The sequence below is a fragment of the Atractosteus spatula genome, chromosome 12 (assembly GCF_055471065.1).
Source record: "Atractosteus spatula isolate fAtrSpa1 chromosome 12, fAtrSpa1.hap1, whole genome shotgun sequence".
In the NCBI taxonomy this organism is placed as follows: Eukaryota; Metazoa; Chordata; class Actinopteri; order Semionotiformes; family Lepisosteidae; genus Atractosteus; species Atractosteus spatula.
The window spans coordinates 22,413,867-22,429,291 of NC_142717.1; the positions used below are offsets into that span (position 1 = coordinate 22,413,867).

Here is a 15,425-nt window from a genome sequence, read left to right on the forward strand (position 1 = left end):
TGCGTTAAGCATTCACTGAGCCCCCTGGCAGTTGTACAGAATAATAATAATAATTGCCTACACTTATATAGTGCTTTTCTGGACACTCCATTCAAAGTGCTTTACAGGTAATGGGGACTCCCCTCCACCACCACCAATGTGCAGCATCCACCTGGATGATGCAACGGCAGCCATTGTGTGCCAGAATGCTCACCACACATCAGCTATCAGTGGGGAGGAAAGCAGACTGATGAAACCAATTCATAGATTCATAGATAGAATAATGAGTGCTCTGTTTGTGCTTGTGCTTATAAAGTTATTCCAAGTCTGAGTTACTAATTGGACACTGCTTGTGAGCAGTCCTTTTATCATCAGTGGGAGGAAATCTGTGAAACTGCTAAAGGGGGATTTGGAAAGGCAAATGACTGCATTGTGAAAATTATAATTAACCCTGGCATAAACCTCTGTTTAAATGTGCACAAGTCTGCAAGCATGGCTTCTGGCATTTTTGTGAGAGTATGAAATTAAGATTAATGTACATTAATTAAAATAAATTACGGTGTAAACTATATACTGTAGTATATAGTACATAAAGTAGATTGCTCAATACACAATTGCAGGAAACTCTAATTAAGATTTAAATTAACAAATGAGTATGTTTTAGAAAAGGGGCTAAATTATCACACCTAGAAGAGTCTTTGATTTTAAATTTAAACTCTGATTAAATATTAGTTTCTTGAAACTTTTATCTTTGAGCCACAAATTGCATATACAGTTTGCAATTTTCCAATTAGTATCTGATTTTGTTTTATTTGAACATGTTCTAGTTATGTTTTGTTTTGGTAAGAGTTTGGTATTTTGGTAAGAATTATGTAAATCTTTTATTTTCAGAATGTTTTTTGGGCACAGAAAAATTGAATGTTTTAATTCAGAATTAAGCTTTTGTCTTTCTGTTAAATTTACCATACACAAATTGAAATAAATTAAATCATAAAGGGAAAAATGCAAGTAACTTCAGTCTCTGTATTTGGTCAACGTGCAGCACCACATTGATGTGCGAATAATTAATGAGCTCAGCTTAACTACAATCCTGAATGCAAATAGTATTAAGGCAGCTTCTGCTTCGCAGGACACCGTGTGTCTAGTCAAGATCCACATTCTACTGAAAATAAATAATTTAGCCCATCTGGACAATACATTTTAAAAATACAAGGTATCCACACAGTTCTGTAATATAGCTGTTAATTTCTGTCACCTTTTAGGAGGATTTCCTATTTAGAAGCATTCAGTTATAATGTTCTAGCAGGTAAATATCTAAATATGCCGTTCCTTTTCATACTGACCAGGATTACTATTTGCAACAACTCTTATTCACAAGGGTAAAACTAACCTGTCTCTTAAGTGTATATTTTTTTTCTACAAGCTAGTAAGAAGGGTAAAGATGAATAAACTACCCAACTAAATTGTGTTAAGAATTAACCAAGTGTGTTAATTAACAAAATATTCAGATACAAACTTTAATAAAGAGACAAACTCCTAATGCAACACAATTCTCAAGAAAGCTTTACTCCATCCTGAAAGATTACTTTAATATCACAACTCCATTCAATTATTTTCTTTTTTAGGGTGTTGGTAAATGTTTTGTAATTATAAACCACTTCTTCTTATGCCTTCTACTGTTCTAAATACAGGTGCCAAAGTTGTTCATCATACTGAAACCTACTGTACAAGCTTGCTGTCTGATTGACCTTCACTGTCAATCAGACATGCTTCTAGAATCCTTTCATGAGCATTATCTCTGAGCTGAGAAAACCAATTCTCATTGAACTGCTACTGTTGGCTACAGTGGTCTTATGATGCATCTTTCAAGCTAAATAGGATTCCTGCACATCTAAGATGTAGATGATTGTTGTGTTGTCTGATTTGACATCATTATGCTAGCAACTGGGAGTGAAGTATGTTCTGCACCATCTCCCTTCCTATATTCTTCTTTTAGACTTTCTCATGTGGAACTTACAATACAATAAAAACTTTTTTTTTACATTAGTATCAGCCCCATAAAAACCTTATAACAAAATCAGAATCAGAATTGCTTTTATTTGCCAGTACGTGCAGGTACAGGAATTTGCCTTGGTACATTTGGAACCTGCTCAACACAAAACCCACACAGGTGCAAAAGAAGCATTAACATTACTGACATAGTTACATTGGAAAATATACAAAAGATGGAGGAGTAAGGTGCAACTATGTAAACATGTTGGGAAGATGCACAAGATATTCAAGATGTATGAACTAAGGAGTAATAATAGTTCAAAGTGTTTTCAGCTGAAACCGGGAGTTGTTGGGGGAGGATGCTGGTTAAGTAAGGATATGGCATTGGGAAAGAAACTGTCCAGGTGATTGTTGGTCAGACAACATGCCAGAGGTCAAACTCTATACAGTGATAATCAGACTGTCTTCATGTTTTCTCTTGTAACCGAAACTGCTGAATGAACTGGTCGTCCCACTGGGATAGATAATATAGAAGACATTGTAAAGTTAACAGAATAGAAAATCCTTTGGGAATCAAAATCTTTTCATTTATTAAAAAATGAAACAAACATCTACTTTTTTCTGTGTCAACCTGTAAAACTCCTCCATGATTTATGCTTTGCAACTAACCATTGAAGTACAAACAGATTTGATCCAAGCTGTTGTTCTAGCATGTATACAAAGCTGCACCCCAAGAGATATTAAATCTGTGCCTTCCTTCTTTAGTGTCATGTTTGATTGACATCTCTCTGATGTCACTGGCTTTAAACTGCCTTAAAAATGCAGTGAAATCCCAGTCTTTTTCAAATCAAAGACAGCCATATTTAAAAGATGGTACAGGTAATATTCAAAGCAATGGATCTGAGTAGAGTTTGCTATTAGATGACGCATCTTGCTGATCTTCCTCATCATGCATGTACCAATCTGATTGTTTGGGCTGTCATTTGTGGGTTTTTTTTCGCAGTACAGTGAAGCAACAGCAAGCTTGCAATGGCACATGGCTTGAAATTTGGTTCCTTTTGTTTTTGTGCCTTTGGAATTTTTTTCATGGAACTTACAAGTTTCAGATGACCTGCTCCTAAAAGCAGTCTTAAACTACTTCAGTTCAGGGACTGTCTGCATCATATATTAAAATATGTCTCTTAAGACATTCCTACTGTACATACACCAACAGTGCAGCTTTGTGTTTTCCCTTTCAGGTGGATGAACTCGCTAGTCTGCATAGCATCCAAGTCCGCACAGGCTGCTTCTGCAACACTGGAGCCTGCCAGCGCCACCTGGGCATCAGTGACCAGGAAATGAAAAACAATCTGCAGGTGAGAGACCAGAGGACCGCAGGACACTGTCGGACTGTTAAAATGGCTATAACAGATGTGAGAAAAGGTTTAATGAGGCAAAAAGAAATGATCCACTCAGGGTAGCAATTCTTTTCAAGCTGTTGAGTGAAAACAAACAAAAAAGCAGCTTTTCTAAAAGAAAATTGGGATGTCCTCTTCATTCCCAGTTCTAATGGCAAAATACACTTCCTTTTCGATCACCAAAACCTTATTGTACATGTAATGCAATGACCTAGATTTAAGTAGGGTCACCCTCTTTGAGCAATGGAAAAAAACATCTCACATACACAGGAAACAAAAGGTAAAGACATCACAATTTTCTTCAGAGGTTCAAAAAGTTCCTTCACAAATATGCATAAAAACTAGGAACAAATGTGCAAAAGCACTTACAAGGACAACACATCTAAAATTCTCAAATAACCACATTCTCATAATTTAAGAACATACATGTAGGAAAAGGTTATATACAAGAGGAGGCCATTTGACCTCTTTGGTAGTTACTAGCTAATTGATCTAAGGATCTTGACAGAAACCAGGGCATCAGTATGAACAACTTGGCTGGATAGTTTGTTTCATACTCCCATAATCCATTGTGTAAAGTGGTTGAAGTTAGGTACCTCTGCTCAAAGTGTTACCTTTTCTAAGCAATAGATGTGAGAAGACAAAATTTCCCCAATCACACCTCAGGCTATCAATTATCACCAAAACAAGCAAAATATTTAGTCCATCCTACTCGAGTTCTGTCCATCAATATACAATACCCATGCCTTCACAGTACTCACATGCACAAAATATACCCCTCATTAAATTAATTGCCTCATTAAAACGGCTTTAAAATGTATTCCCAACAACCTTCGGTATACCCTAGCACATTTCATGATAACCCTTGAAACCTCAGCAATAAGAAAGAAAGCAAGACTTGTAAAAGCTAATGAACTTTCATGATAAATTAATAACGTTTTCCTTCTCAGCATTCATAGACACTAGTAACTGTGTGCTGATGGGAAGCTCTAATTTTTTATTATTTTACATAAAAAACACGGAGCACTCAAGGAACATGACAAGACTGTAAATAATATATAGATAAAATATGAAAGATACAAAAATAGTGCAGAACCTTTCTTGTGAAGTAATAATAATAATAATTGCTTACACTTATATAGCGCTTTTCTGGACACTCCACTCAAAGCGCTTTACAGCTAAGTAAAAGTGTTAGCCCTGTCATCTCTTCTTCTATGAAACCCACTCACCCTACTGGAATCTCCAATGATTTTATTTTTTCCAGGCTGGCCATGTCTGTGGAGACAATGTGGATCTGATTGGAGGGCGACCCACTGGCTCTGTTCGGATCTCTTTTGGCTACATGTCGACCTTCCAGGACTGCCAGACCTTCTTGAGGTTCATTGTTGACTCTTTCACTCAACAGCCAGTCAAAATGGATAAAGACAGACTGAAGAGGTTAAGAACTTCTCTGCCGGCAGACAGCTTAGCATATCCCGCACTTCCAAATCATAATGGCCCTCTAAAAGTTCAAGAGGAAGGATCTGAATTCAGTGGCTCTGTGAAGACACCGAGCATCTCTGCTCAGCGTGGGGAAAGCAACATTCTGAGATCTGGAGTTGTGTGCTCAAGGAGTGCGGAAGTCTCTGGAACTCTAACCAACATCTTCCTTTATCCGATCAAGTCTTGTGCTGCAGTAGAGGTATGTGTTTTATACAGGTATGGGTGTTTTTAAAGCCTGATGTGGGCACTCACTTTAAGCTTTCACATTTAATGGTATTCTTGTTCATCTCTTTATTTCAAGTATATATTGCAGTGGTTCACAATCACAGAGTGGTCGCAGAGGAACACTGTGTCTTCTGGTTTTTGCTCCAGTTGAGTTCTTAATGACAAGCTAAAATGTTTGAGGTTTTTTTTTTTGTTTGGAGCATGATTGCATTTTTTTCAGGTCAAATGAGGTTTGTAATTGGAGGTCAAATGAGATACGTAATTGGTATCAACCATGTAAAAATGTCTGAGTTTAAGGACTGCCATCATTCGGATGTGTTGCCTGTAATGGAACACGTTTAACCCTTGCAGAAGGAAAAAAAACAGTGTTGGAGTTTCAGGTACAGTGTCATTGCCAGCTGTGTCTGTTCATCATCAATTCAACTAGTGAAAGATAAAGTTCTGTGCGCTGAAGTTATTGGAAACAGGGAATTTGTGATCAAAGAAACAAATTAAATACAAATCTAAACAAATAAGCAGATCAATTAAATCACAAATTAGCACTGGAGAGGCAGAGCATGAAAAGATTAGCTGGAGAGAAAACTAAAAGGGCTGGGTACTACTGATGTGTGGATTTGAAGAAGTAAAAATTGTGAGTTAGTGGTGTGAGGTGATGAGACCTGTGATGGTGAAAGGGACCAGGTAAAATTAATTACTACTGGAGGTGATTGTAAAAACACATTACTGTTTTCAATGAAGTGTTGTCCTCTGAGATAAAGTAAAAATAGTGACAAATTCTGCAGTGAGAAAACAAACTCTGAGTCTTAAAACATTTTAAAGAGAAAAAGGCTACTGAAATCACATTAATTTACTAGCTGATTAAAGGCTTTGGTTTTCTAATGACAGTGACTATTTGTATATATCTTGTTTTATGTGAATGGTTCTTTAAGATGCATTTTTGTTGGTAATGAACTTGGAGTAAATTAGGGCCACTCTAGATCAGAAGGTACTTAATAAATGCTAAACTAGTTTGGTGCTTATTTGGATTGTAATTATAGTTAACAGCTCCTACAAGAGTGCTAGTGCCTGAAGCCTCTTAGTACCATCTATCCAGGTCATTAAGGAATTCAAAGATAGCAAGTTCTTCTACTCTAGGTGTTAAAAAGAACCTTTTTGAAAGGAAAATAAATTATCTTTTATAATTAGTTTATAAATTTTGCATTATACTGTATATCTAGGGATTATGTTTAATCATTTTGTTCCAGGAAGGAAATCAAATTGAATTATACCCAAAAAAGCAAAGGTAAAGATACCTGTAGATAAATAATAAGCTTTAAAATATAAATATAAAACAACATAAGTTGATAAATACATGCTAAGACCAACAGTTTCCTCCTGCCTCAGGGATGGGCAGCTCCAGTTCTCAAATGTTCTGAGTATTCTCTTACCTTAATTCTACTTATGATTTTGTTCACCTAATTGAAGGAATCATTTGGATAGAAAGTCAGCTCAAGGTATTTTTTAGGTCTTAATAAGTTGCTAATGTTAAAAGTACCTATAGCAATTGCAGGTTGATGGCTTTGTAATTGCAGGGTTTCCTAATCCCTGTCTAATACAAATTAATAATAATTATAATAATAATAATTGCTTACGCTTATATAGCGCTTTTCTGGACACTCCACTCAAAGCGCTTTACAGGTAATGGGAACTCCCCTCCACCACCACCAATGTGCAGCATCCACCTGGATGATGCGACGGCAGCCATAGTGCGCCAGAACACTCACCACACATCAGCTATCAGTGGGGAGGAAAGCAGAGTGTAGTGTGCTCTCACGAGGCACCAGTTCTGTAGGGGTTTGGGCATTTACTGGGACAATTATTAATTGTGGCAGTAAATCACAAAATTGATTCTTTTAATGGCCTTAGAATCCAACCATGCAATATAACTCAAACAACTTACACACACAGGTACTAATACACGAGAATACATTTATTAATACATAGAATATGCATGTAAACCTAACAGATCCCATCGTGAGGGTTATCAGAATACAAAAGGTATATATTCAGTCAGTTACGAAGGGTTACACATATCAAGAGGACATACGTTCACTATATAATTCATTTAGACCGTTTCGTAATTGAACTTGGTTACAACTTCTACATTAGATACTCAAAACAAGTACATAACTCTTAGGAATTAAATAGATATCAACTGGCTGGGATAACAATTGAATTCTCGAGCAGTAATGCAGTGAAGTTGAAAACTCATCCAATCTCTGGGGATTCAGATCTCCTGCAGGCACAAAGAAGCAGTTGCAGGCTTGTTGCTGTCCAATCCGCGCTCTCTGGCTCCGTGCCAGGCTGTGCTGTGCGGCTTGCGACGGTGCGCTGCTGATGCTCTCTGAAGACCGGCTAGTTAGTTTTGGCTGAAACTAGCACAGTTGTGCACAGGAGAAAAGATGACTGTGGGTCCCAGCAAGTCAGGAAGAGGACCGGTTCGTTCCTGATGAAGCGCTAATTCTGAATACTGATTCAGCTTTCCACAGTTCCGACCTGTTCAAGAGGCTTGCTGCTGATGCTAACCTTGGGTGGATCCTTTGGTTACTCGTTACTCGACTCTTAGAACAAAGGAAAGTTCTGGCACTCGGACACACTGGCCGTTACATGGTTGTCCGGGCTGAGTCTCAGGATGGTCAGGAGGCGCGCTGCGAGAATGTCCTGCCCTTGGGAGCCTTCTGCTCCTGGGCCGTCCTGCCCTGGAATTGTCTCGCACCCCTGGAATTCTCCTTTGAATTCCCTTTAGAATAGTCTTTAGAATTTCTCTCAGGCCCTCTGTGTTGCCTGTTTTTACCTGGAGGAACTTCAGCTCGTTCATGGGTTGAAAGTTTCATGGGCATCAGAGACCCACGTGGGTTACTCGGCCCTACCAGTCCCTGATTGGTTGATCAAGGTGAGATATGAGTCACTTACTCCTGACACCTAGGAATGCAGTCCAGATGTCCATCTGGCACTCCCTAGACAGATAGGCGCCAATGGATGACCATTGATTATGATAGCCAGGGTTAGCTAAGTGCATCCCCATTTGGGAGCTGTCCCTTATCAAAAGAAAACATCTTTAAATCAGCCTGCATGAATAGCTTCTCTGTGGCTGCACCACAGAGATGAAGAGAGAGATGGGGCCTGATTTAGGAAAGCACAGCAACACTTAATTGTGTCTTATTAACAAGCATTGCCGCTACAAGAGTAATGAAGCCAATTCATAGATGGGGATGCCATGATGGTAAGGGCCAATGGGAACATTGGCCAGGACACCGGGGTTACACCCCTACTCTTTTCGAGAGACGCCCTGGGATTTTTAATGACCACAGAGAGTCAGGACCTCGGTTTTACGTCTCATCCGAAGGACGGCACCTGTTTACAGTATAGTGTCCCCGTCACTATACTGGGGCATTAGGACCCACACAGACCACAGGGTGAGCGCCCCCTGCTGGCCCTACTAACACCTCTTCCAGCAGCAACCTTAGTTTTTCCCAGGAGGTCTCCCATCCAGGTACTGACCAGGCTCACACTTACTTAGATTCAATGGGTTGCCAGTTGTGAGTTGCAAGGTGATATGGCTGCTGGCGTTAACATGCATTAACAAATTAACATGTAAAAAACATCGATGTATGACATATTTTATCTATAAAATATATTGAAATTTATAAATGTTTTTCTCATACGTAAATTCAATCTTTTCTTATAATGATTACCTAGTGTCTATTTATCTATATTATTATGAAAATATGAAAGGTTTAAAGGCAGATACAGTGTTAGGTTTTAGTGTGTTTTATGGTATTGTTAATGACCACAAGGAGTCAGGAACTCTGTTTCATGTGTCATCTGAAGGACACTGCCTTTTTACAGTATAGTGTCCCCATCACTATACTGTGGCATTAGGAGCCACACGGACCACAGGGTGAGTGCCCCCTACTGGTCCCACTAGCAGCTATTCTGGCAGCAACCTTATCTTTCCCAGGAGGCCTCCTTTCCAGGTACTGGCCAGGCTCACACCTGCTGAGCTTCAATGGGTTGCTAGTTGTGAGTTGCAAGGTGATATAGCTGCTGACAAAGCAGCTGTTAGGTACATTTCTAAAACAAGATTTAGCAAGTCTTGAATCTGAATCTTATTGAATCAGCTAATCACTAAGGTCTTCTGATCCAGTGGGGTATATGTTTAAATTTATTGTCAGATTAACTGATGTGCCATAAGTGTACTGTGTGCACTATGGCTGCTGTTGTATCATCCAGGTGGGGCTGCACGGTGGGGGTGGTGGAGAGGGGTCCCCATTACCTGTAAAGTGCTTTGAGTGGAGTGACCAGAAAAACACTGTATAAGTTTATTCTTATAAATAAGGGTGGAGTTATTCTGATGCATTTGTATAAGACAATAATTCATAGGAGACATTTAACCAGTTTCAACCAGAATGGAGGAGAAAATGTCAAATAAGATAATCAGTCATCAGTCGTTGTCATTTATTTTCAATTTTCATCAGTGGTGACATTAACCCAGTCACCATCAACATACAGATGAAATGCAAGCCTCTCTCACAGATGTTGTAATGGTGTTATGAAACAATCCAAAGAACAGAAAAGAATGCCAGAGAGGAGCCCTGATCATTTAGGTCCTCTACAGCATATCTCTGTGAGGAATCTGGAGTATTAGCTGGGGTTTGCAAGTCCCTGATAATTAAGTCCTTAAAAACCCATAATGTGGGTTTTTGTTGCTCAGAGAATTGGAATATATGTACAGTATGTGATCTGCAGTCTTACAAACAGACAAATCTGAAGCATAATGCAGCTTCAGCCTTGATGTGCTGGTGAAGAGCTGTAAAGCCACTGGCGCTCTTGAATCAAATTTTAATTAAGCAATTAGCATGCTTGTAAAAAGCAAGTCAGACAGGGAGATAGAAAAAGGGGAAAAAAAGAAGCATGGGATGACATCTCAGCCATAGAGACATGCATTAATCAAGAAGCAACAGGGTGACGATAAGGATTAAAAGATAGTTATTTACATTAGAAAGAAATGTTATCATTAAAATGCATTTGGAACTGAAATATGACATTTAAATTTTGCAATACCATTTGAATCATTCCTCCTTGAAGATTTTAATTGCTTTTTTCATGTAATAGTGCCACAAACCCAGCACAGACTGGTATTAAATAATGTATAATGAAGATAATATACAGTCTAAGCAGGTGCAGAACAGTGTGGTTTACATTACACTTCTGTTGTTATCCTGTGAGGCTGAGCACCAGAAATTGAACTGAAGGTCTGTATTGATGTGACAGAATAAGCAGCAGAATTCTGCATACAAACATTGTGCCATGTTACTTTTCATAGTTTTGAATCTTTTAACCATTTAAAATCATATTACTAGTGATATCTACAGTACTCTGAAAAGATTGATGTTATTATTTCCTTGGCTTAATGTACAGTATGTTCTAGCCTAAAGCTACTGTTTCAGCCTTCTGAAAAGCAATCTGAAGATAAATATGGTTAAATATGTTTATTTAGAAATTGTACAGTAGGTTTAGAAACTTGATCACACACTGTGAGTTCAAAAAAGAGCTTTAAAATGAATTTCTTTCATTTCTGCTCATGGCCTAAATTCTTTCTAGCGCTTTCAAGAACTTACACAGACATAAATATATAAAGTGTGTGTATTAAATGTGACAGTTCAAAAAATGAAAAGTGTTTGAAATTGAACATATACTATAAAAAGTACAGTATATTGATAATGAACAAGTAATAGGTTTATTCCATGCTGAAAAGAGAAGAAAGAAAACACAACATTTCGGCCGTGGAGCCTTCTTCAGGTGTGAGAAAGACAGGGCAGTAAGCAAAGGTAATGTAGTGGGAAAACAAAAGCTGGGAGAGAGGAGGAGCAAGGGGCGGGAGCAGGGGACAGAAAGAGAGGCCAATCAGGAGGTGTGTAGTCAGGATAGGTGAAGAGAGGTGTGAAATGAAACCTACAATGAATAGAGAGAATTTAGAAGAAAAGTAGTCTGTCATTAAGAAAAGGTGAAGGTGTGATCCTAGGTGCAGGATAATTTAAGTTTCTGTAGTCTTTCTGATGTATGAGTTTGGAAAACCGTCTTTGAGAACACAGATGGAGAGATTAGTGTGATCATGGCCATTAAAGGTCAGAGGTGAAATGAGAAACAATGGGTGTGGAGAGATCTTTAATCTTCACAGCCCTAGCATGTTCTCTGAGGCGGTCTCCGAGTATCCTTCCTGTTTCTCCAATGTAGATGGCTGGGCATTTACTGCAAGAGATACAGTAAATAAGGTTGCTGGAGGTACAAGATGCCATCTGGGTGATCCAGAATTGTCCCGAGGGGCCTTGAATGATGTGGTGTTAGATATGTACTTGCAGGTGATACAGCGAGCTCTGTTGCAAGGGAAAGTGCCTGGCGTGGATGGTTGCTGAGGGCAGTCAAGGTAGCTGTGAACAAGAAGGTTATGCAGATTAGGTGGTCGGCAATATGAGATGATGGGGCGGTCAGAAAAGAGAGCCCCAATGGAGGGATCATCCTGTAGGATGGAACAGTTGTCGTTAATAGTCCTGGGGATTGTTGGGGTGGTAGGGAAGCACCAAAGGAATGCAGTTGTTACGGCGGGAATTCCTGATTGAGTTGATGGTCCGAGGGGTGTTTATGGCTTGAGCAAGGGCCCTGTCAATAACACTGCTGGGGTATCCTCTGTTGATGAAAAAGGAGTACATTTTGAGGCCTTGGTTCTGGAAATTGATGTCATCAGTGCATAATTGTCATAGCCGAAGGAACTGTGAAAAAGGGAGAGAGTTTTTAGTGTGTTTGGGGTGAAATGAGCTATGCAGGAGATAGCTGTGTGAATCCGTGGGTTTGTAATAGACTGAATTAGAGAGTCCGGGGTAGTTAATGGAGAAGTTGTTGTCTAGAAACAGAAGAGTAGTGGAAGATATGTTAACTGTATATTTGAGGGACGGGTGGAAGTTGGTGAAATGATGCAGAAAGTGCTCAAGCTGGTGGTTAGAGGATGTGGTGGCACCGACACAGTCAACAATGTATCGCTTGTAGATGTCAGGGACATAGCCACTGTACGAAGTGAAGAAGCGCTCTTCTACCCAGCCAAAAAAAATATTGGCATAGCTGGGTCCCATTCTGGTGCCCATGGCGGCTCCACTGACCTGTTGGTAAAAAAGGTTATTGAATGAGAATGCATTCAGTGTGGGTGGATCAAGTACCGTGCGTTTGTACAGCGTGTGCTTGAGGGCTGTAAGGCTGTCATTATGGGTAATGATAGTGTAAAGAGATGTGATGTCCATGGTAAAAATTTAGCTTTCAGGGCCCTGAAATTGGAAATCATGAAGAAGTTGGAGCACGTGGTTGATGTCCTTGACGTATGAGGGAAGACTTTCAACCAGCGGTCTCATGAGGCTGTCGAGAAAGGCCGAGATGTAAGTAGTCGGACAGTTGCATGCTGATATGATGGGGCATCCAGGGGTGTTCAGATTGTGGATTTTGGAGAAGAGGTAAAATTGAGATACCTGTGGATGTTCAATGATGAGCTGGTTCACCTCCTGAGGGAGCTCCTGAATGCTGATAAGAAGGGAGATGTTGAATACCACTTCCTTTTGGTAGTCAGTGGTAGGATCCTGTTGGAGAGGGAGGTAGGCAGAAGTGTCGGGTTAGATGTCTAGAGGCTTCAAAGACATATAGGTCCTTCCGTCACACCACAAAGGCTCCTCCACAATTAAGATAATCAGCACCTGAATTTCTCCTTGGGTGAGGTCCAGAGGGGGGCCAGAGGGGGGAGTCCAACAGCTCTGTTTAGGATTAATATTGTTAATGACATCAATAACAGGATTGTTGTCAGCTGCCTGTGAAGAGGAATCGTCAGCAAAATGTGCTCTGAGTCGGATCCTGTGGTAAAAGCGGTTGAGGTCAACTATGGTCTGGGGGATGTCCAGCTTCCTGGGAACTGGTACAAAACTGAGGCCTTTGCTGAGGAGGGATGACTCATCCTGTGAAAGGGAAAGGTCAGAAGGTATTGTGACAACAAGGTTGGGATTGGTGAAGGTGTTAGGGGTGTTGATGGTTTTCTTCTGTAGAAGATGACTGAGTTTTTTATCCTTCTCGGTAGTGAGAAGCTGGTAGAGTTTGGAGTTGAGAGATCTAATGAGGTTAGTAATAAATAATGCATTTTACATAATACATTGCATATTACATGTGGTAATAATAGTGTACAGTATATTATTATTACTTTAGTAATTAATAATGCATTTTACATAATACATTGCATATTACATGTGGTAATAATAGTGTACAGTATATTATTATTACTTTAGTAATTCCATCATTGTAATACAATACTGTATACAAGAGTATACAAATCTCGTCAACAGCTATGACAACTGTCAAACCCTTTTTTTGATCCAATGATTTGAGAGTGTGTTTCTAGAAGACCAACCCCCCCATAAGAAAATAGATTTTCAGAAAGGGATCTGTGTGCAGGAAAATTTTCACCAGGTAAAAGACACTTATTCTAGTGGAAGAGATTGCAAGGGAGTACAATTTGTTTTAATTTCAGCCTCAGTGTGGACCAGGAGAGCAGGCATTTATTGCTACTGTAAAACAGGCAATCTGAGGGCAGACATTCACTTTGCACAACCTTTTCCCACTACAGTTAATATGGCTGTGTGTGCCATTTTTGACAACCTGATCGAAAACGAAAGGTGTTGTCAGGGATTTTATGACTTCAGCTAATTTCGTGCGAAAAAGCAGACCCTGAATATGAACAACTGTTTGGTCAAAAAGGATATTTTGACATGGGATCTGTATACTAGGGAAACTTTTTGAAAGAGTTTCCTAGTGACATGCTCATGAAAGAAAAACTCTAAAAGTGGAGACCTTTTAGTTTGACAATGATGAGCCCTGAGAGGATTGGTTTGATATTTACCTGACAACTGATGGAAGAGATTAATTTTTTTGGCTCATACAGATTTTTTCCTGACATTTTCTGTTCCTCAAGAGCATTGAGAACTTTTTAAAGAAAACACTAATTCTATACTTTATAACAAGTTTTAAGAGTTCCTTTCAGTTTTCTGTGTATTATTTTCTACACCTGAAATGTAAAGGGTTACTTTTTTTAACAGACACATTGTAGAACCTTATTCTACTGATGTAAGTCAAAATGGCAGAAATGTTGGTGAAAAATTTGTGTTTTTGAGGGATGAAGACTTCTGTACCAAATTAAGCCACCTAAAAATAAGGATATTCAGTTATGCATTATGTATTCTAACGTGAATTGTGTCAAAATGTTAACTTCTACAGTATGTATAAATAAAATAATAGTTTTATTTTTTATTAATGAGAGATTATGGACAAATGTTAACATAATACATAAATAAAACAGCTATTTAATTTAAAACACAAAAACATAACACATTAATAAAATACAGATATGTTATTTAAAACACATTGTTTATCCTACTATCGTTACACATACAGGTATTAGCTTGTTAATATATTTCTTTATTATTCAAACCCCATTAAAAAAAATTACATAGACAACCAGAAGGTTCTTACAAGCATTTTGCATCAGCGAGGTGTTCACTATTTCTATATCTGGTGACACACTGGCAACTGGCAGTTCTACATCTAGTTTTAATGGCTTTACAGATACTGTACTTGTCTGCATCAGCCTGGTTTACTAGTGTTGGCACATAAAGCACCTGGGATGCTAATCTGAACTATTGCCTCCATAAATCCATTCCACCCTTTAGGATTTTTTCTTGCTGGTACCAGTTGATTCTGTCTGACCTCTCCAGATCTAACATCTGAGACCTCGCAACAAGCAATTGTATGCAAATTCAAATGTTTTGGTATTGACTTTTCACCTTTAAGACACGCTGCTAAGTGGACTGTGGTAGGAGTGGTAGATCAAGAGAGTTGCTTTCCAGCAAAACTTGTACTACTACTACTACTGATAATAATAATTATAATAATTGCTTACACTTATATAGCGCTTTTCTGAACACTCCACTTAAAGTGCTTTACAGGTGATGGGGACTCCCCTCCACCACCACCAATGTGCAGCCCAGCCTGGATGATGCACCAGAACGCTCACCACACACCAGCTATTAGTGGAGAGGAGAACAGAGTAATGAAGCCAATTCATAGATGGGGTTTATTAAGAGGCCATGATTGGTAAAGGCCAAAGGGAAATTTGGCCAGGATGCCGGGGTAACAGTCCTACTCTTTTAGAGCGACAGAGAGAGTCAGGACCTCAGTTTTACGTCTCATCTGAAGAACGGTGCCTATTCCACAGTATAGTGTCCCCGT

General features: G+C 39.1%; 1 protein-coding gene across 1 annotated transcript in view; it reads left to right on the plus strand.

Moving 5' to 3' along the window:
• Positions 1-15,425, plus strand: part of mocos (molybdenum cofactor sulfurase) — a 221,234-nt gene that overhangs the window by 160,630 nt on the left and 45,179 nt on the right. The window contains exons 7-8 of the mRNA XM_088929593.1: positions 3,210-3,326; positions 4,633-5,049. Coding sequence (XP_088785719.1) covers positions 3,210-3,326; positions 4,633-5,049 — 534 coding nt within the window. The remainder of the gene's footprint in view (positions 1-3,209; positions 3,327-4,632; positions 5,050-15,425) is intronic.